Source organism: Pleurodeles waltl, chromosome 3_1 (genome assembly GCF_031143425.1).
Source record: "Pleurodeles waltl isolate 20211129_DDA chromosome 3_1, aPleWal1.hap1.20221129, whole genome shotgun sequence".
Taxonomy (NCBI): domain Eukaryota; kingdom Metazoa; phylum Chordata; class Amphibia; order Caudata; family Salamandridae; genus Pleurodeles; species Pleurodeles waltl.
The window spans coordinates 1347634285-1347656884 of NC_090440.1; the positions used below are offsets into that span (position 1 = coordinate 1347634285).

Consider the following 22600-nt stretch of genomic DNA (forward strand, 5'->3'; position numbering starts at 1 on the left):
TCCATCCAGTCTCTGATGCCATTGTGGTGCATTTAACAAAACTTTTTAAATAATCCATTGAATGACAGGCACTTTCCAACAGTTTGGGAAAAAAGCATAAATTCTTCCCATAAAAAAAAATAACATATTCGACCCTGCAACCATTAAGAACTAGCAGCCCAGCTCCAGGCTGCCCCTTACGGTGAAAATATTGGAAAAAGCCTTAAACTAGGTCCTCATTGCATATTTAGATTCCCTCGATTTTCCGACGGGTGGTGGATAGGGGAGGTGGGGCTGCCTTGATCCCACTAAACCTCTCAGCTGTGTTTGATACTGTCAATCACTCTATTCTTATTAAGCGGCTGGTGGATTTTGGGATTGGAGGTGTAGCGCTTGCCATTCTTCGCTCCTTCCTATCCGACAGGGAACAAATGTTAGAGATCGGTGGCGATAAGTCTAATCATTTTACCCTCCCATGTAGGGTCCCTCAGGGATCCTCTCAGTCCCTCACACTCTACAAAATCTGTCACCCGATTAGTGAAACATATTCAATCTTATGGCTTCTCTGTTATTTCTTCTGCCGATGACACTCAGATAGTGGTATCTATTCCCTTGGAGGTCGGTGTTGCTGCCAAAAACTTTAACAATCGTTTAGGGCACATCTCAGCCTGTTTGAAGTTGAAGTCTGCTAAATTGGAGGTCATACCACTTTGGTGGTAATCAATATTTATGGAACAGCTCATAGTGGGTTGGCAATTTCCGGTCCTCTTCCCTTCCCAGTTCAGAAAGCTAAAAATGTCGTGGTGCTATTTGATGATCAGCCAGGTTTCTCAGAGCAGATCAATCTCATAACATCTTCCTGTTTTTACCTGATTAAGATGCTAAAAAATCTTTTCCTTATATTCCTTATTAGATTAAAAAAAGGTGATAGTTGCCCTTATACTTTCTATGGTTGATTACTCTATTTGGGTGTTAATAGATGTTCTCAAGCTTAGCTTCAATCCCAACAAAATGCAGCTGCCAGTCTGCTTCTGCAAATACCCAAGTTCAGCCTTATAACCAAGAAACTCCTGGATTTACATTGGTTGCCCAAAGTTCAAGGTCCTGTTTATAACTCAAAGAGCCTTACATGGTACGGGCCCTCTGTATTTACAAAAGTATTCAAATAGTGCACACCCCGGCGTGAATTAAGATCTCCTTCCAACAAATTGGTAGCCATACCTAAAATAAACAAGTCTTGATGGGGAGGCAGGAACTTTTCATTTCTGGCCTGCAAGCTCTGGAACTCTCTGCCCCTGTCCATTGAATCTCAAGCCAGTCTTAGTCTTTTTAGGAATCATTAAAGATGTGGTTTGTCAGCTTTTTATTAATATAGGCTGGTATTCCACTGTAACCGGAAGTCGCCAGCGCCAAGACACCTCGGTATTAGAGCTTTATATAAAATTATTACTTATTTAATGTGGGAAGAAGATACTGCATTGTTTGTACTTCGTTGTCCTTGTAATAATTTACTCCAGAGGGCATGCCTTTCCTGTACACTTTTCAGAACTGTAATTTACAAACTTGAACTGTGTCATGTTGTAGTAAAGCCAGGACACAGTGTCTCAAGTGTTTGTGTATCTTCTGGGTGAATTTGACACTGTGCACTTTTGGCTGTCGGAGCTCAGTGAGGAATATCTTATCAACTCTGTGGTCTCCTCAGACAGACCATTTATATTCTTATTGTACGATTGTTTGTTTTTCAAGGTGTTGATTATTTTTGGTGTTTAAAGTCAGTTTTGTTCTTGACTGAACTATTTTTTTTTTTCCTTATTTTATTTTCTATTTCAACCTTTAATTTATATACTCCCAGGTGACCCAATTTTGTTTCTTTGCATCCCGTGGAATCCTTGTCGGAAGCACTATACATCAGATTTTTATTTGTTAAAACTTTTTTTATGTAAACCTTTTTTTTAGAAATATTTATATTATAGTGAAAAAATGTAGCCAAAATGAATAATTCTGAAATAGTGGTACTTCTGTTAACTAAATAAAAACGATATTCACATAATCAAAATTTAAACAAATCCGAAAATAGGGCATCCGAGATAGTAACATCGAACCTTGTAACAGACTTGTTGGCTTTTCCAGTGATTGTTTTATTATAGTGACTCAAACTTCACCTCCCTGATAAGACTGAAATACATCTGAGGATGCTTTTCTTCCATATTAGTTGGAATCTGACTGATTATTTCGGGATGGATTGGTGGTTGTTCTGACTCTAGTGGCACAGTGAACAGAAAATGGAATGGTTAATATTAATTCAAGGATTATTTGTATCACTTTGTCTTCCTCATGTGGAATGTAGAGGAGGAGTGTGGGATGAAAAATAGATTTTAAAGTGGGCGAAGTCCTTTAGGAAGTGGCTGAAGGGCAAGACAGTGCACTGTTTCAGAATACAACATAAGTCGGTTGCTCTCAAGATACAGGGAGTGCAGAATTATTAGGCAAATGAGTATTTTGACCACATCATCCTCTTTATGCATGTTGTCTTACTCCAAGCTGTATAGGCTCGAAAGCCTACTACCAATTAAGCATATTAGGTGATGTGCATCTCTGTAATGAGAAGGGGTGTGGTCTAATGACATCAACACCCTATATCAGGTGTGCATAATTATTAGGCAACTTCCTTTCCTTTGGCAAAATGGGTCAAAAGAAGGACTTGACAGGCTCAGAAAAGTCAAAAATAGTGAGATATCTTGCAGAGGGATGCAGCACTCTTAAAATTGCAAAGCTTCTGAAGCGTGATCATCGAATAATCAAGCGTTTCATTCAAAATAGTTAACAGGGTCGCAAGTAGCGTGTGGAAAAACCAAGGCGCAAAATAACTGCCCATGAACTGAGAAAAGTCAAGCGTGCAGCTGCCACGATGCCACTTGCCACCAGTTTGGCCATATTTCAGAGCTGCAACATCACTGGAGTGCCCAAAAGCACAAGGTGTGCAATACTCAGAGACATGGCCAAGGTAAGAAAGGCTGAAAGACGACCACCACTGAACAAGACACACAAGATGAAATGTCAAGACTGGGCCAAGAAATATCTCAAGACTGATTTTTCTAAGGTTTTATGGACTGATGAAATGAGAGTGAGTCTTGATGGGCCAGATGGATGGGCCCGTGGCTGGATTGGTAAAGGGCAGAGAGCTCCAGTCCGACTCAGACGCCAGCAAGGTGGAGGTGGAGTACTGGTTTGGGCTGGTATCATCAAAGATGAGCTTGTGGGGCCCTTTCGGGTTGAGGATGGAGTCAAGCTCAACTCCCAGTCCTACTGCCAGTTCCTGGAAGACACCTTCTTCAAGCAGTGGTACAGGAAGAAGTCTGCATCCTTCAAGAAAAACATGATTTTCATGCAGGACAATGCTCCATCACACGCGTCCAAGTACTCCACAGCGTGGCTGGCAAGGAAGGGTATAAAAGAAGGAAATCTAATGACATGGCCTCCTTGTTCACCTGATCTGAACCCCATTGAGAACCTGTGGTCCATCATCAAATGTGAGATTTACAAGGAGGGAAAACAGTACACCTCTCTGAACAGTGTCTGGGAGGCTGTGGTTGCTGCTGCACGCAATGTTGATGGTGAACAGATCAAAACACTGACAGAATCCATGGATGGCAGGCTTTTGAGTGTCCTTGCAAAGAAAGGTGGCTATATTGGTCACTGATTTGTTTTTGTTTTGTTTTTGAATGTCAGAAATGTATATTTGTGAATGTTGAGATGTTATATTGGTTTCACTGGTAATGAAAAATAATTGAAATGGGTATATATATTTTTTTGTTAAGTTGCCTAATAATTATGCACAGTGATAGTCACCTGCACACACAGATATCCCCCTAACATAGCTAAAACTAAAAACAAACTAAAAACTACTTCCAAAAATATTCAGTTTTGATATTAATGAGTTTTTTGGGTTCATTGAGAACATGGTTGTAGTTCAATAATAAAATTAATCCTCAAAAATACAACTTGCCTAATAATTCTGCACTCCCTGTATCCAGTTGCAAGGGTCAGATGTGTAAGTGGTCCTGACATTTTAGCACACATCAATTTGCATTCTGGTCCCTGTGTAAATAAGAATGCTGTTGTGATGGCAGTTAAAACCCTCTTAACTTGCTGAGCATGGTATTTCGTCCAACCTGAAATCTCTAAATGTGTTAGTAATAGCTTTGAGAATATTATAAACCACAGCCAGGATGTGCATAAAAGTTAGAAGAGCGAACCATTGAGTATTAGCAGTTTCAGTGAGCTTTTTGCAGCCACAAATTCTAGTGTAATAAACACTGTGCTGTACAGTTAATGCTGTTTGTGTCATAAGTGTAGATTCACGATGCTGATTCCAAGAAGTGTTGACTGCTATTGATATACATCCATGGGTACCTCTTTTATATAACTCTTTCAAAAATCTAATTATTATATACTGAGTTACTTTGAACCCAAATCGTCTTTTTGTGTGTTGTTAATAAAACCCACTGACCCGCTTCTGGACATTTCCGATTTTGGCAGATAAGGCATCTCTAGCAGCAGCACACAAAGTGATTTGCTTTGGTTCTAATAGTTTTGTCATGTGGTGAACTCAAAAATGCGCCATGTTTCTTGATTTAATTTGGAAACTCGCCTCAGACAGCATCTACTCTAGGCTGTTATATATATTGAACTTAATATTTTACACAAAGAATTATCTTGCCAAAGAGTTGAATTGTTTTTATTACAGAGCATTTTAAATAATTGCTGAAGCAGCCAAGATCTTTTGGGTTGGATGTTTTTTGTGCTTTAACATTCCAAAATCTGTGTCTGATTCTTAACTGTGCAATACATATGGAAGGGAACATCTGGTTCTTGCCGAGATCTCTGCAGATCACCTCCTTCCAGGCGTACAAGTTGAGGGTGACACACCTGTTTCAGCTGAAGCAGCATAGTATTCTGGTGTCGGTGGGTGAAGACGAGGAAGGCATCAACCCTCTGGTGAGTGGGTCCTTGTTTTATTCCGGTCTTGTGGCATTGGAGCCCTTTTTTTTTTTTTTTAAATAAAACCTCACATTACATGTATAATTTCTCGTACTCAGGAAGGTGAAAGGGCTCATACAGATAAAAGATCTACAGGGTTTTGTCAGCTCCAGGGCATCAGTATTGTGTCTAAGTCATCTGTGATATGAATGGTAGTGGTGACCAGGAGAGGGTTGCAAAACTGTCATGCTCCATGTTAAGACAATGAAACCCCATCTGTTTATCAGAGAAGAGTTACCCAGACATTAAGGTCTTAACAAGTGTTGCGGAAGATCAAAGGGGATCTAGGGAGGCCGAGTTTAAGGTGATGGGCTCTTGGTGATGCTGCTGGGTGACTTGTGCCACTACCACCCTTTCAGATGACTAGGAGTACTTGAGGTCATCCGACAAGTGTTTTCAGAAACAAATCCTGAGCTCATCTGAGCAGAGGCAAATTTACTGATGTGTGGAATTTATATATTTTTGTTTGAAGTCTACAGTTTGTGACGTTCTTAAGGAGTTAGGACTTTGGTCAGCAGAGCAAACCAAGGATGAGGTTACAATTTACTGGCTCAGTATACATTATTGGGATGTGCATTGCCTACTTAGTTTTGTGTAAATCGTATGCTTTCTAGGATACAAACGGAGAAATTGCTGTCTTATGCACTCATTCCAGATGCACAGCTCAGACGAAGGAAACAAGACGGCAGTTAAATCTGAAGGTCATTTCCTTAATACAGAGCAGTGATTCTTAACCTTTTGACTTCTGTGGAGCCTCGCTGAATGGTTATTTGAATCCAGAGTCCCCAACAGTCATTATTGGAAGGCAGCATTTTGTATGGCCTAAGCATTTTGTATGATTTGAACCTCAAAAGAATACACAAAAAATACAAAAATGTATACACCAAACAAATGCTCAAATATTATTATTTTTTAAAACTTTTTTTCATATATTTTATTTCCAATCAAATATGGATAACGTTTTCAATTTTTCAGTTTTGCTTCTTTTATTGTGTAAACTTTATTAATTTTAATTTAATAATTTTAAGACACAGCCGCAAACCCTCTGAATCGTCCTTGCGAACCCCCTGGGGTCCTGGGACCACAGGTGATGAACCAGTAATACAAATCATGAGGACTCTCAAACATTTACCAAGGGGCCAAAAGGTATGGTTTGTAGCATGACCGAGGGCCTCATTGATGTCAACAGGGAGAAATGTGGACATCGGGGAAGCGAAGCATGCTCATGGTGTGGACAGTGAGTCGTGGAGTTATTTTCATGGTTTCATGCCATAATGCCTTCTAAATTAAGCCTGCGATGTCTACAAGAGTCAGTAACATGACCGTCTTGTTGATGCTCTATCTGAGACACTACCCTTCTGCCACACCGTGGGGTAAGCCTTCTGTGATTGGTCTTGCCAACTTTGGCAAGCCACACGTATAAAGGTAGTAACTTAATCTCTTATGTGCAAGCATGAGAGAGCATAGAAACAGACTCAGCTAAGGTAGTGAGTGCTATTAAAAAAAAAAAAAAAAAAATCTCTACAAAGAGACGCCAACAAGGTGTTCAATTCACTGAGGTGGGTGGACAAAAATACCCAACCTCCACCATTAGACATGGACAGTGGGAAACGTTTAGAAATGGCAGTTGGAGACTTGAAATTTAACCTTGGTTTTACCACTTCAAGGACATATTCTTGCGGGGAGCTCTGTATATAAATTCAGGGCGGGTTACACAATACAGTGTAATTTCTTTGGTGTGTGTAGTCCCAGAGTCTCACCATGAGAACCACTTGCACCATTGTTGTTGTATAGTGAGCAAGATGGGAACTATGAAACAAGAAAGCATGTTGTTTATTAATCAAGGCCTCCCTCTGTGACAGATTGTGTGTTCTTGGGTAATCACTTCCTAAACATATATCTCTGGTATTTCAGAGATGGGGAAAAGTTAAATCAAACATAACACTGGTAGTAAGTATGTGATAAGAAAGCAGGACTTTAGCCCATTTTATTCTACCCATGGCGAGAGAACATCCATAGTCCACTCACTAAAATATGATGTACTGAGAAATTGAGTCTGGAAAAAAGTATCCTGCACTGTGCTGTTGGTACACATGCTTCACTAATTTCTTTGTTGATGGCCAAATACTATTCTTCTAGGTCTTTGTCCCTTTAATTGTCATTATATAATAGAGGTGGGTGAACCATTGAAGGCTCGAGCCAATGCTTGGCTCTGGCTCACCTCTCCATTCTCTTGGATCCTTATCACAAAATGGAACCAAACGCCCTTATGGCTTCTGTCTGCCACCCATACTGTAACCTCATGCACCAAGAATTAAAGAGACAGCATTGTTTTTGATGTTAAAGGAGAGAGGGAAAGTGAACATATTCAGTGGCTGAAATGGGAAATGTGAAACCTGAAAAGCCGGGACCAATTCTGGCTGTTGTCAGTTGTTTTATTTTACTTGGACTCCTTTTTCTTTACTGTCGCATATAAGAGTGCCTTAAAATACATGAGCTTTGGATATGTGCTGTACAAAACCTCCTCTTGTGTTTGACTGAATAAACTGCAAAGTTGTTCTATGTATAATAGAACCCAGCTGGTGCCCATGGCAAATGACTTGGTCATTGGTTCACTAATGGCATTGTTGTAGGGCAAGGCAATGCATAAATGTTTCTAAGTACATGTTTGAAAATTATCATGTTTAATAAATGCCTGTCAAAGCAGTGATATAATCAGATGGGCTAAGGTTAAACTCTTCTGCTTGTTAATAAAATATACTTTGTATTTTTGAAGAGGCTTTATTATATTTTTACATCTTTTTTGCAAAATGTCTTTAAAAATGATCTTTCTAATTGTTAGAGTTCAGTCAACTAAACAGCAGCCCGGTGCTGCCTTTCCCCAGGGACTACATGCAAAGGTCAGGAGGGTTGCACTTTGTATATGGTCACATCAAGTCACCAAAGTGGTTGATCCAGGATACCAGTTCTTGCTCTGCTTCTGGATAAGTAGTAGACTAACAAGGCCATTGTTCACACACAACAGTTGGGTTCCTACCTAGTGTTTTTTTACAGCTTTATTTGGGAGTACGGACGTGAGGTGCACTATCTGTAGATTACCTTATGCATGGCTAATGGAATGGAAAATTGTCTTGGAAAGTAGTGAGTGTGAGGGTTAAAGTAAGTAATCTGAAGGAATCGTGGTTAGGTTTATTTTTTTTAAATTTTATTTAGTTGTTTTTATAAAGTGTAACCACACTACAGTAGCCTCACAGGTCATTGGACTTAAAGAATATTTAAGTGGGAGCAAAATAAAACAACTGTAAGAACCTAGTATTGGAAAACTAGTTAGGATGGAGAATACCAGTAGGTAATCATATGTCCCCAAATGATGACAAAGCTTTAAAGAGCAAAAGCCTTGAGAAGATGGGATGAAAAGGGTGAAGCAGAAGTTAGTTGTCTGACCAGGTAAGATGTGGCGAGTTAAACACATTACTCAAAGTGACCGTCAAAAGTCTCAAACGTATGTTACATAGGAATGTTGCTGTGTTTTTATAACACATCTATGAGGAATATATTATTAAATAATAAGGGAACCCATTTTGTGCATGTTTTGTTCATTGCAAGGTGTATATCAATGGTCTTAACATTCCGCAGGGATACCTGATATCTGCTTTCTGAATGCCATAGCTGTTTTAACTGCTCATCCGTTGGCTGTAGGTGAAGGTGTGGAATCTGGAGAAACGAGATGGTGGGAACCCACTGTGCACCAGAATATTTCCAGCAATCCCAGGAAACAAGCCCACGGTGGTATCGTGCATCAGCGTCCATGAGAACCTGAACTTTATGGCTATCGGTGCGGTTGGAATCCTTCACTTATTCACTTTTTCCTGAGGGAAGCCTTCTGTCTTGTCTGCTGTCTTGTCAGCTCCTTCTTGCCTTTCTCTGCCATGTCTTCATTTGCTTCCTATGCCATTTTGCATTTTCCATCCTATTATTCTTCAGTAGGAACTACTTTGCTCATTTCACGAAAGTATCAGAAATCATAGAACATAGAGGGAAGACAGGGGCACACTTAGTCCTGCCAAATTAAAATATGTTGTCTGTATTGTAAAAAAGCCTTTGATCTAATTGAAATAGGGTGGAACATTTTTGGAACAGTATAGATTTAGTGAGCCAAGCATCCACTGAATTCGTTACTTCATGCTTTTCCCATTAACTCAAAAGCTCTTTAGTTGATCCATATTTTATTATTCTAGTGTGTTGTATAACATTTCTAGAGTCCATACTGCAGAGCATCCCAGCTCAGTAGCTTAAACAGTGTGTGAAATGACGGTTATATTTCTTTTGTTCCTGTCGTTCATCAGGCTTCACAGATGGCAGTGTTGTCCTCACAAAAGGGGACATCACACGGGACAGGCACAGCAAAACACAGATCCTACATAAGGGCAGTCACCCTGTCACCGGTCTGGCCTTTCGGCAGGCTGGCAAAACTACCCACTTGTTTGTTGTTACCACAGAAGATGTGCTGGTAAGGTAATAATGTACTAAAACAGTGTTCACACCCTATCCTAGCATGTACTAAAGTGTGACACTTCAGTAGGAATGTATATCTGGTTTCTTTGGGTTGGGATTTGGGGATGAAGTGTCCAAAACATTTCCCAAACTGTGGGTTGCGGCTACTGGTGGGTTGTAAGCTTTTTTTTTTTTTTTTTTTGTTTTTAAATTAATTAATTAATTTATTCTGGGGGTTGGGAAAGTCCAAGCAATAAGTAAGATGCCTTTAAATTCTGTATTTATCTTGTGACGTTTTCTGAGCTTCAAAGACAGAGGTCCAGTGCCAGGCTATATCTTCTGACTAACTTGCTGCTTGTTTTTAATATGGGGATTGGTGTTCAGAAAGTCCTCACTTTCCGGTCAGAAAAAGAAAATTAAAATGAAAAATGACAATCCTGCTGGGGTACAGACTGCGTGAAAGGAAAGGCTGGAGGATTTCATTGTTTTTGTAACATAAAATGTCAATACCTGTAAATGAACATTACACATTCAGCAGTTAGGAAAGCAAAAATTAAGCACTGTTTTTTTTTGTAATTCTGAAGGGTATGAATCTGGCCTGGTGTGTGGTGGGTACCTGAGGTACTTAAACCTATTATCAGGTCCAGGTATCCCCTATTAGTGTAGTGTAGACAGTGTCTAGAAGCCAGGCCCTCTAGAGGTAGCTGTGGACGAACAGCCACGGCGCTTATTGAATATATATGATTTTTAGGAGTTTTCCCGATATTTCGGTATTTTACTGTTTTTATTGCTGCTATATTGTTTTATCTCATACTGCCTTCACCCACGTTCAGAGGCATACGGCAGTCTTTTTAGCTTCTTTACCACTTAAATTTATCGATGCCATTAGACCTTATCTGCCTTAAACTGTAATATTTTTCTTAACGCCTGTACATTATACAATTGTCTCCCCTCCTCGCCTTTCCTGTCCCTTTTCTGCATTGTATTGCATCCATTTTTTCCTCTCTCTGATGCTTTCTTTTCTTTTCTTTCCGCAATATTGGTAGGTAGTTTAGTTGTTAGTCTCTACCATTTGATGCTGTATATAAACTGCCCCACGCGCCGGGGGAGCGCAGCGGGCGTTCCTAAGTCAAGCCCGGCAGAGACCAGAGGCCAGGCATGCTTTTGCACTGACTCCAAAAGGTTAGTCTACTCACGTCAACAGATGTTAGTCTGTAATAATTCTTCTTTGAACCTAGCTCATTCTATTACTTCTCCTGATTTCCCGAACTTGGCATGCAATAACTGTACTTGGATCCCTCTTCCTGATCTGTCACCACCTCCTAACAACATTAAAGATTACCTTGGTAAATTTCTACTGGTCAACTGTCGCTCTTTATCAGCGCACAGTTTACATAGTCTTTCATTATTAGAAGAACATCTTCCAGATACCCTGTTTCTAACTGAAACTTGGCTTAATGAAGATTCTTCTCCTGAAGTGGTAATGTCTCTACCCCAGGACTAGTCAATCAACCGACTAGATAGACCTCACGCCAGGGGTGGAGGGATTGCTATTATCCACAAGAATTCCATTAAATGTTCTACCAACCCGTTAGATATTCACGACTGTGAAAGTCTGTTTTTTCCCCTAACCCTCAATGCTACTTTCACTTTTTCTGGGATAATCACTTACCGCCCTGCCGGCCCTTATGGGAGATTTCTACAGACGTACCAGATTTTGTAGCTGGTATTTCTTGTAAAAGCCCTAATTTCACCATTCTTGGTGATTTCAATGTTCATGTAGATGACAAACATTGCTTTTCTACTAAATCCCTACTTTCCAACTTGGCCTTATTAGATCTCGCTCAGCTTATTAAATGACCTACTTGTATCAAATGCCATACTATTGATTTAGTTTTCAATAATCTTCTAGATTTACTTCCCCTTACTCCTCTCCCTTTGATTTGGACAGATCATTACCTATTGGTAATTACATTACCTCGTGTCCTTTTTCCCTCCTATCAATCTATAAAGTCAACCTCCCAACAATGGTCAAAACTGGACCCTAGAGATTGGCAGGACACTTTCCATCTTTCGTTATCCATCCATGATGAGTCCAGTATGGGCCCTGTAGAAAACGTTTGGATCTCTACCTCTTTAAACACTCTACTTCCTGCTAAGACGGTTGTTAGAAGGACTAATCACAAGACCAAACCCTGGTTTACACCTCAATTGCTCAAACAGAAAAAAAGTGGAAGAAATTAGAAAGAAGGTGGAGAATAGATTATAGCATCACCTCTAAGATGCAATATAGGGAAGCAATCAGAGCTTTTCATGTTGGGATTAAGGGGGTTATTACAACTTTGGAGGAAGTGTTAATCCGTCCCAAAAGTGATGGTAAAATGGCGGATATACCACCAGCCGTATTACGAGTCCATTATATCCTATGGAACTCGTAGTACGGCTGGTGGTATATCCGTCACATTTGGGACGGATTAACACCTCCTCCAAAGTTGTAATAACCCCCTAAATCTGCTCAAGCTACATTTTATAGTTCCAGAATAGAAGAATCTGCAAACTCCCACAAAGAGATCTTTATGATCTTCAAAGAACTTAATCTAGCCCCTTCTACTGATATTCCCAGAGAGGCCTCCATTATCCATAGCAACAATTTAGCAGGCTTCTTTCAAAAGATCATTGATATCTATTCTACGTTTCCCTCCTCTCCTTGACAAGAAATAGATTGACACCACATAACAATCCTCAAGCCCCAACAGTTTCTCTCCCTTCTTTTCAGCCTGTGACTGAGGCTCTTGTTATCAATTACTTGAACACCATAAAATCGGGATCCCCCCTCTAAATCCCGCTCCACCCCATATACTAGCTTTGGCCCCCAATATAATCTCTTCTATACTAAAAAACATTCTTAATCAATCCTTAATTTCTGGTTTTGTACCTCAGCGTCTGAAACATGCTGTCGTTAAACCTTTATTGAAAAAAACTTAACTCGTCCCTACGCTGTTGAGCAATTATAGACCTAGTGCCCTTCTCCCTATCTTGGCTAAAATAATGGAAAAGTACATCAATAACCAGCTAACATATTTCCTTAAAGATCGTGAACTTCTACACACCTCTCAAATGGGATTTAGACCACAGCGTAGTACAGAGTCAGCTCTACTAGCTGTTATGGAAAATGCCTGCCAGTTACTAGATCACAGTGGACATGCAGCCATCACCTTATTAGATTTTAGCGCTGCATTTGATACTGTAGATCATAATACTCTTCTTCAAAGTTTCTCTGCTATAGGAATGGAAGGTACTACACTGAGTTGGTTCTCCTCATTTTGGAAGACAGAACCTTTCAAGTTCTTGATCCTTCATTTGTTTCTAATATGTTCTCTCACATGCGGTGTTCCGCAGGGCTCCTCGCTGAGCCCTACTCTTTTTAATATTTACCTGTCTCCTTTGGCCAAAATTGTGGAACCTCATATCCTCTCCCTGATATAATATGCTGATGATACTCAGTTAGTAGTTTTGCTTTCAAATTCTGGAAATACTGCTCAATCTAACTTCTCATCCTGTTTGTCTAAACTCAAACTTAACGATGAAAAGTCGGAAGTAAAGATCTTTGGCAACCATGCCCTCCTCAAATCCACGGCGTCATCTCTGGACGTCTTAAAAAATCTTCTGCCCCCTAAAGAAAATATAAAGAGCTGAGGCTTTTGGCTAGATCCTCACCTCACGATCGACCATCATTCAAAAAAGCTTGCTGCATCCTGCTTCGGCCTATTAAGAACTATGATGAAAATCTTTAATATCTTACCTTTTCTTGCCAGAAGACTCCTCATTCAGGCTATAATACTGTCTCACTTGGATTATGGCAACTCCCTTTTTCTTAGTTCTCCCAGTCATGTGATAAGGAGCTTGCAGGTTGTGCAAAACACTGCTGCATGTTTGCTTAAGAACTCTCCCAGACATCTGTTGGCCAAACCTTCACTAACCTCTCTTGATTGGCTTCCTGTAAAGCAATGGATTAATCTTAAGGCCATATGTATGACCCATAAAGCTCTTCTTAATAAGGATCCAAGATTCCTCAGGCAATGTATGTCATTTTATGTCCCTGCAAGGCCACTTAGATCCTCCACTGCTTCGTTGGCTTATACTCCCCGTTTCATGAAAACTCCATAGGGAGGTAATTCCTTTTCAGTTAAAGCTGCTTACCTTTGGAATTCCCTTCCATTGGAACTCCGCCAAGAACAGTCTGAATTCTCTTTTTGTAAGAAATTGAAGACATTCTTATTTTCAGTATAGGTAATCTCCTAGGTTTATGGTTTGGGTTGTGACCTACCTTTCAGCGCTGGGAAGCATTCGGGTAGCCATGCGCTCTATAAATTCCTTAAACTAAACTAAACTTATCTAGGAGGCATGCAAAGCTCATGCAGTACCACTGTAGTCACACACCACTTACACACATGAAAGAAAACACTCAGTGTTACGAAAATAAAGGGTCTTTATTACAGTAACACAGTACCAAAACACTAGATAGGCAACACTCTAATAGAAGGTAAGTAAACACACTAAGTATCTACACTAGTTATCAGCAATAGATATAAAAAGTGATCTAAAACCGTGCAAATGCAAATAGACAGTAGTGACCCTAGCGGGAGCCCAAACCATACACTGAAAAATGGAATGCGAACACGGGACCGTCGCCCAGGTAAGTGGATTGTGTAGTGGGGAGCTGGGGGTACTAGAAAACCCCAAAGGTAAGTACCACAGTGCTCCCCAGTGACCAAGAAGAAAGGAGTAAGTCACTGGATTTTCCCCAAACCACCCAGAAAGGAAAAGAAGAAAATGCAACACCCAAACAAGACTGCAAGAAACCAGAAGTGGATTCCTGAAGAGGAAGACCTGTGGAAGAAGACGACCAAGTCCAAAAGTCACAGAAGAGTTCAGGGGGAGCAGGAGCTACTACCCACCCAGCTAGCTGTGGATGCAGGAGTTGGCCGACGGTAGGACGCAGATGGTCAGGAATGCAGCCCTGGAGCAGGTGAAGAGTTCCTGGAGGATGCAATCGATAACCCACTCCGGATGGATGATTGCAGTCGGTCAGTGGCAGGGAAGAGCCACCAATAAGCCTTGGCAAAGACAGAAGTTGCGGTGAAGCAAAAGTAGAGTTGCCGGGGACTAGCATGGTCCAGGAAGACTCAGCCCACGGGGGAAGTCCAAGGGTGAACCCTCAGCAAGCCAGAGTGTCCCTAGAAGAAGAGGAAGCCCCCAAAGGAGACCCACTGAATTAGGAACCAGGAGTCCCAGAGGAGCCCACTCTGCACAACTGGAGAAGGGTCCCATGCCGCAGGAGAAGCACGCAGAGGGCTATGCATCGCAGGAAGGAGTGCTGGGGGCTGGTGCTACATCATGGAGCCTGAAGATCCCTTGGAGGAGATGCAAACAAACCTTGGTAGCTGCAAAAGACGCAGTGCACGGGGGCACTGTCCTGTGTGGGAGGGCAAAGGCTTACCGCCACCAAAGTTGGACAGCTGGCAGAGAGGACCAAGGGGACTACTATGGACCACCACCCTTGATGCAGTGTCCGTGCAGCTCAGGATGAGAGGAGATCCACACAGCCAGTCGTCGTTGCAGTTAGTACCTGCGGATGCAGGGGAGTGACTCCTTCACTCCAAGGGAGATTCCTTCTTCCTTCTTGTGCAGACTGAAGACTTGCCGGCCTCACAAGATGCACAGCCGGGGAAATGTTGCAGAAGCTAGAAGGAGCGGTGGAAATAATGTTGCAAGCAGAGTCTTCGTTTATGGATGCGGATTTTCAGTTCCTGGAGGGTCTAGTCATAGTTCCAGTGGCTAGAAGTCAAAGTAGACATTGCAGAGGAGTCCTTCTGGAATCTTGCAAACCAAATCTGAGAACCCACCCAAGAGAGAGACCCTAAATCGCTCCTAAAGGGGGATAGGTCGACTAGCCAGGTGACCGCCTATCAGGAGAGGGCTGTCACCACCTGCCTGACCTGGCCCCTCAGATGCTCCCAGAGGTCCCTGCCAAACTTGGATTCAAGATAGCAGCGCTCAGGGACCCTCTGGAGGAGCTCTGGGTAACACCCCTGTGGTGGTGATGGACAGGGGAGTGGTCACCCTAGCAACCATAGGTCCAGTGCATGCATAAAATGGTGTCCCAGCACTCATGAAGTCCAGGAAAATGGATCTGGAGTTTGTGGGGGCACCTCTGCTAGTGCAGGGGTGCCCTCCCACACAGGTACTTGCACCCTGCCCTCTGGGCTAGGTGGGCTTGCCATAGGGGTGACTTGCAGTGACCTGTTGTGAAAAGGGTGCCTACACCCTTTCACGGAGGCTGCAATGGCAGGCCTCCAGATACGCTTTGCATGGGCTGCCCATGGGTGGCATAATACATGCTGCAGCCTATGGGGGATCCCCTGGTACCCAAATGCCCTGGGTACCATATACTAGAGACTTACATGGGGGCACCAGTATGCCAAATGTGGGGTGAAAATGGTACAAGTAACCAAGTTAGAAGGGAGAGAGCATATTCACTGGGGTCCGGGTTAGCAGGATCGCAGTGAACAAAATCCAACACACTGACTACAGGCAGAAAAGGGCGGTATCCAGGCCAAGAAAGAGGGTACTTCCCTACATGAAGTGTGATGCAAAAAAATATTTCAATAGGATTAAAACAAATCAGTACAATGCACAAACGATAATATTCACTGAAACCTGATTTCCAAACGTTAATAATTATGTGCAATATAGTTTTAGCAATAAAACGGCATAACTGTGCAAATCTAGTGCCCATTTCAGTAGAAAATGTGTTGTCTGTAAATGACAGTGCACAACTACACTATGCTTTAGTTACACTAAAAAATCACCTGTGTAATGCCCATTAAAGCTAGGTGGGTCACAAACTTTTGTTCTAATAATTGGGTTGTGGTTCTAAAAACTTTGGGGAGCAGTAGTAGCCGATTTTGTTTTCCAATGTTAAATTTGGCCTGTCTCGGTTGCAATATATTGTAAATTGAGCTTTTTGATAAAGGTGAGCGGAATGGGTATGACCAAAGTGTGCTGTCACCTGTTTGTAATCTCACATAATCTCTTTGTACTCTCCTAGTCATACGAGCTGTCGGTGAAGGATTACCCCCGCATGGAGCTGGACACGCATGGGTGTGGTCTGCGATGTTCAGTCCTCAGTGATCCCTCACAGGACATGCAATTTGTAGTGGCTGGCAACGAGTGTGTTTACCTGTATCAGCCGGATGAGCGAGGGCCTTGCTTTGCTTTTGAAGGACAGAAGCTGATTGTGCAGTGGTATCGAGGCTATCTTGTTGTTGTGTCCAAGGACAACAAGGTTTCCCCCAAGTAAGAACCCTTTCTGATCTCATTTGTATGTGTGTATTAGGAACTTTCAGTGGTACTTTTGCTTTCGTTTTGGTTTGGATTAGGTTATCCAAAAAGCTGCACATTTTAGAATTAAGGAGCGAAATACAAACTTCCAGAGAACAAGAAAACTAAACTTTTTTTATGTGTTAACATCTAAAAACAAAAGTGTGGTCGAATTTTTTTTAAACTCAGGACATTTTAGATAGGTGCATCAGAAAACCAGGCAGTGTTTAATGGCAAGTATTGCTGGAAAGTTGGTGAAAATAGGGGACCTCTCCAACATCTGTATGCAATTAACTGGTAGCTGTAGCTAGACATTGGTAAATAAAAGACTAATACAGTGTTTCTGGACAGGAACTGCCGTGCGACTTGAAACAAGGTAACAGAAGAAATACACAAGAACTGTACAGTGAAAATGAAATGTAATTTTAATTCAAAACCCAGTATCTGCGCCAAACTCGGAGTGATTGATAAGCGATTTAGCAGCTGCAGTGTATTCTCAGCTAGCTAATGTGGCAAGAAGATAGAGCCATGGCAGGAAACTGCAGTGCTTATGTGGAAATTAAACCATTAGACATTATTCTAGGCATCACTTGGAGTAGCAGCATAACACATATTTACTATTGCAGCTCAGATGTGCTGCCAGACCAGAACGCTTTAAAGCCATTAGGTAAAAACCATGCATGGCTATTTAGTTGAATAACCATGGCACAATTGCAGAGAATGACCTCACTTTGGGTAGCAGACTCCTCTATGAACTCAGCAAGAGCACTGAAGCGGGAAAGGGGCCAGTTAACATGCAACAAGTAGCTAGATTGTGATTCATCTTTAGAACATCGATGCAAGAGTACAGTCCTTAGGTATTGAGGGAATCAAATAATCTCGAGCAAAGCACTTTTGTCCTACAATGTACTTTGGCCCTTGCTTGGAATTGAAGTTCTCCACCTTCCTAATGTGGTCTGCATGCATGCAGCCACTGATGCATTCTGTGTCTGACCTTAAGTGTTGATGTTTCGGATTCGAAAACAGTTTGAAATGATTAAATCCTTAATTTTTTTCTGTATTGTTTTATTCTGTAGCGTCAAATTCCAAACAGCGTCTGTAGTGTCTTGGGAGGCCAGCCTGAGCACCTGCAGATCCAGTTCTCTGCCTGTTATATCTATATGCTACAAAAGATCTGCTGTTTTATGGTTTCAGGGTTAAAAACTCGTGGCTTGAATGTCAATGTCATGCTGAATGCCAATTCTATTTCCTTGGCGTCTAGGTCAGAGTTTGCAGGAAGAACAGATGTTCAGAATTCAGACAAGCAAACGCTGACCATCTACGATCTATACAATAAATTCATCGCCTACAGCACTGTCTTTGAGGATGTGATCGATGTGCTGGCTGAGTGGGGGTCGCTTTATGTGCTGACCAGGGACGGCAAGGTTCATGTGCTACAGGAGAAGGACACACAGACCAAGTTAGAGGCAAGGCCTTCGCTCCCTTTAATGTCAGAGTGCATGTCAAGTCTTGCTTTCTCGCTGCAGTTGATGCTGACACCACCTGCTATTGACTTTTGAAAGTTGTGCTTTGCCAGATTTGACACTGACTATTTCTGAATACAGATTTTTTAAGGTAGAAGGAGATTTACATTATGTAAGGTCAGTTTTTTTTTTTTTTGTATTCCTCTATTGCTATAAGTCTTTTTACATCACAATCAGATTTTCAGATTGCTACATTTTGAGGCATTTCTGCTTTTGAGTCCCTGAATACTTTGAAATTAAAAATGTAAAGGAGACAGAACAATAGCTGATTCTTCCACTGTATAAAAAAAAGACATTTTCTTTAATTTTTCTGCGACATTTCCCTTTTATCATACTCCTTGAGTGATTAAAAGTTAAGCGTTTATAGGTTGGGCTGTACCAGGACACTAGCGCAGAATGCTATTAGGAGAAAGAGGGATTCTGGAATAGAATTTATGAAGGTTGCTGTCCTTGTGCATTTATAAACCCTTGATCTTTTACCTTTATTACATTGGCCTTTGCAGATGCTTTTCAAGAAAAACTTGTTTGTGATGGCCATCAACCTTGCTAAGAGTCAGCATCTAGACAGCGATGGCCTATCTGAGATCTTCAGGCAATATGGAGACCATCTGTACAACAAAGGTGACCACGATGGGGCCATCCAGCAGTACATCAGGTAAAGGTGATGGTGGAATGGAAGTAACCCATGGTCAGAAGTAGACACTAATGAGTAGAACCGGTGAGGCTGCCACAGTATCTGTTTTAGGTTGACTCCCGGTTGCAGTTCTGAATTTTAATACACTTTCAGTGATTGGGTCTGGGCTTGCTGTCTCCTTATGTGTTGACTTACCCCTGTCTCAAGACTTTCAGTGGCTTGTTATTTCATTTCTTGTGTGACGTTTTATATCACCCTTTTTTCTGCCTTCTATTGGAAGAACCATTGGGAAGCTGGAACCTTCTTATGTGATCCGGAAGTTTCTAGACGCACAGCGCATCCACAATCTTACGGCGTACCTGCAGGCACTGCACCTCCAGTCTCTTGCTAATGCTGACCATACCACACTGCTACTTAACTGCTATACTAAGCTCAAGGACAGTGCCAAGCTGGAGGAGTTCATTAAGGTGAGAAACTGGGTGCTGGGAGAAGGACGTTTCGAATAAGCATCTGTCCGTGAGCTACTTCAGGTCTACCTGCATACATCCTGCATTACCACCACGACTATAAAGTAGGGTAATCTTTAAACCAAGAGGAAGAAAAAAATAATGGTGAAATATGAAGTTGAACTGTAGGCCACTCAGAGAGCATCTGAAAGGCAGGGCAAGTTGGCACTTGATTGATCACTTGGAATGGGACAAGTCCTGATGCTAATTGTTTTAATAACCTTTGAGTTTAGAGAATAAGGCATGTTTTATATTCCTAGTTCTTCTTTATGATGCCACTACTCACAAACCATTGCTCCTGTTGTCTTCAGACCAGTGAGAGCGAAGTGCACTTTGATGTGGAGACGGCGATAAAGGTGCTGCGGCAGGCAGGATATTACACACATGCTCTGTACTTGGCTGAGAAGCATGCACACCATGAGTGGTACCTGAAAATCCAGCTGGAAGATATCAAGGTAAGGGGACTTAGGCTTGGAAAACGTTCCACAGTTCCTGGTATCTTATGGCCCAGTGCCAACACATTGGAGAGAGATGAAGACCTTGTTCTTGGCAGTCCATCACCATTCATGACATCCAAAGATACCGCTCTAGGCTTCTACCATGAGATGAAGGTTTTTTTTGTTTTTTTTACTTAGAGCACTACCCTTCATGGCGTTTTGGTACTGTGGGCAGGAAACTATGATCTAGGCAGAGCAGGGACGTGGACAGTGTCTGGGTAGCAGTAAATTGAGAAGACAATCTTGCACCTGGCTGAGGACCACCAAATTCTGAAGCATTGGATAAGAGGGTTACCAGGTACTTGATAAAGTACGAGCATTCAAGATATCTTTGGGTCACATGATAAGGTATCTTGGAGAGGAAGCAGACTTTTGTACCAGGTAGACTACTTATGTTAATGGCATCAGGGCAAGTGTCATGAGCTGTGGGATGGCGGAGAGAGAGACACCCAATGTACCGTGTAGAGCATCAGCATTCATGTTGTCTGGTTATGTGGTAAGGTATTTAGGAAAGAGGGAGACTGTTCTGTCAAGAGCCTCAGCATTCATGTTTAGGGAGGTCGTTCACTAAGGTATGGTTAAATGAGGGAAACGAATTTGCAGAGCATCAGCATTCATGTTGTCCTGGGCAGGTCATGTGCTAAGCTGCTAAGCTGTGGTGGTTATAGGTAGAAAAGCTTTGTGACTAGAGCACCCATAGTCATTATGTTTATTTTATGGTATATATATCACAGAAAAGTTCCTACAAATTCATAAAGCTAAAAATGTCCTAAAAGACAGTAACCAATATTTTTTAATCTTAAGAGAAAAGCACCATTCGCTCCAGTCCATGCACTACTTGTTTTAACAAATATTGGATTCAATAAGTCTTATGTTGCATTCCGAGGAGGAGACAAATAGCTCATGCATTATATCTTGTAACAGGCAAGAACTGACACTTCCTATGATGTTGGAACAAATAAGTCCATAAGTTGTCTGCCATTGTGACACCCCTAATCAAAAATTGATAAACCGTTGAATGTACATACCCAGCTTTGTTTTACAAAATACCTGCATCCTTATTTCTGGAAGTATATAATGCAGTGGCTATCCCTTTCAATTTTAATATAATGATTGTTTCCGGATTCCCGAGTTTTTTTGTCTGGCCTGTTTTTTTTTTTTTATTTGTTTTTTTTAATCCAATTTTTATAACAATTTGGACATGTTATTATCATATTTTAGGCTTAAACATTTGGTGGCATTGTTATCGTTAACCATAAATAAGCTGTGCTTGAGGAGAATCATAAATGTATAGATTATGCATCTCTATCAGGGTCCGCTTTTCTCATTGAAGACCCTTTGTGACAGGCCCCCAACAATACTGTCACTAAACTGCCTTGGGAATGACCTTACTGAAACCACTCCATACGATAAACATAATTTTTCTCAGTTTGCCTTTTTCAAAGTATAGTATTCAGAGATGTCAAAACACTGCGAGGATGCTGACTTGCCAAATTCCCCACCCCCCGCCGCCCCCACCACCAATATTTTGATTTCTGTGCACCACACACTTTCCCATAGTCACATGTACAGTTGGCACACCTGATTATCTGCTCCCTCCGCCTTGTAACCTTTGGATGACGTGCTGCGTCAAGATATCTCCTCCCCAATAGTGTGAATGGAACTCCGGATGTTTGTTTGCTCTGATGACCTTGTTGACCTTTTTATACAAAGGATCGAAATACATTAACATCCCCTTTACCCAGTTGACACTGAATCTTTCAGCATCTTTATCCAAGTTTCTTTAGCAACACGAGTACAAAAGGGGCCTCGTTGCACTGGCGTAGGATCTTCGGTTTCCTGTTCCAAATGTGTGCTTCCATTTTTTTTTACCAGGCCTGCTTGCTATGTTTTTTTGTTTTGTTGACCAAAGTAGAAGTTTTCTCCATCCTCCTTGTTTTATACTCTATAAAGCTCGGACTCTGCACCTCGTGATAAGGCGAAGAGAGAGCTGGAATTATCTCAGGTAATTCATGTATCAAATAGTGACACCCTTCAGTCGTGGCCAGCTGTCTGACTTGTTTTATCATGCGCACGCTGAACAACTCCTCCAGAGTATATCTTGTATAATCCGTTAAGCGTTATTGCTCACCTTGTCGGCATTAACTGTTGTGCCCCTACAATTCTGAATCCAGACAAAGGGCCACAATGAGGAAAGAGTAATTGACAGCCTCTAATGCCGCGCAGGTGCGGGCAAGGAGGCACTGTTCCGCACAGCAGAGTGGTGAAGGAGAAACAGCCTTTCCTTTTCTGTGCAGCTTTAGTTCTGTCCAGTTGCTGCAGCTGAAAGAAAAGCCATTCCCCTGTCCCTGCCAGGGGATGCCTGCTCTACCTGTAGCTTTGCTGAAAGCTGTCCTGCTCAGCCAGAGAAGTCGATACATATGTTTGTTTACTTCCGCTGCTGCAGACTTTCTACCATCGAGGACACAGGTGGAGCTGGCATCCCATCGCAGAAAGGGAGAGTCCCGGTCCTTCCTGCAGTAGCACCTGGAGAGGAAGGGGCGC

General features: G+C 41.8%; 1 protein-coding gene across 1 annotated transcript in view; it reads left to right on the forward strand.

The window, feature by feature from the left end:
• Positions 1–22600, forward strand: part of VPS11 (VPS11 core subunit of CORVET and HOPS complexes) — a 108336-nt gene that overhangs the window by 11023 nt on the left and 74713 nt on the right. The window contains exons 2-9 of the mRNA XM_069224807.1: positions 4829–4977; positions 8719–8854; positions 9366–9529; positions 16625–16872; positions 18158–18362; positions 18923–19074; positions 19334–19520; positions 19871–20014. Coding sequence (XP_069080908.1) covers positions 4829–4977; positions 8719–8854; positions 9366–9529; positions 16625–16872; positions 18158–18362; positions 18923–19074; positions 19334–19520; positions 19871–20014 — 1385 coding nt within the window. The remainder of the gene's footprint in view (positions 1–4828; positions 4978–8718; positions 8855–9365; positions 9530–16624; positions 16873–18157; positions 18363–18922; positions 19075–19333; positions 19521–19870; positions 20015–22600) is intronic.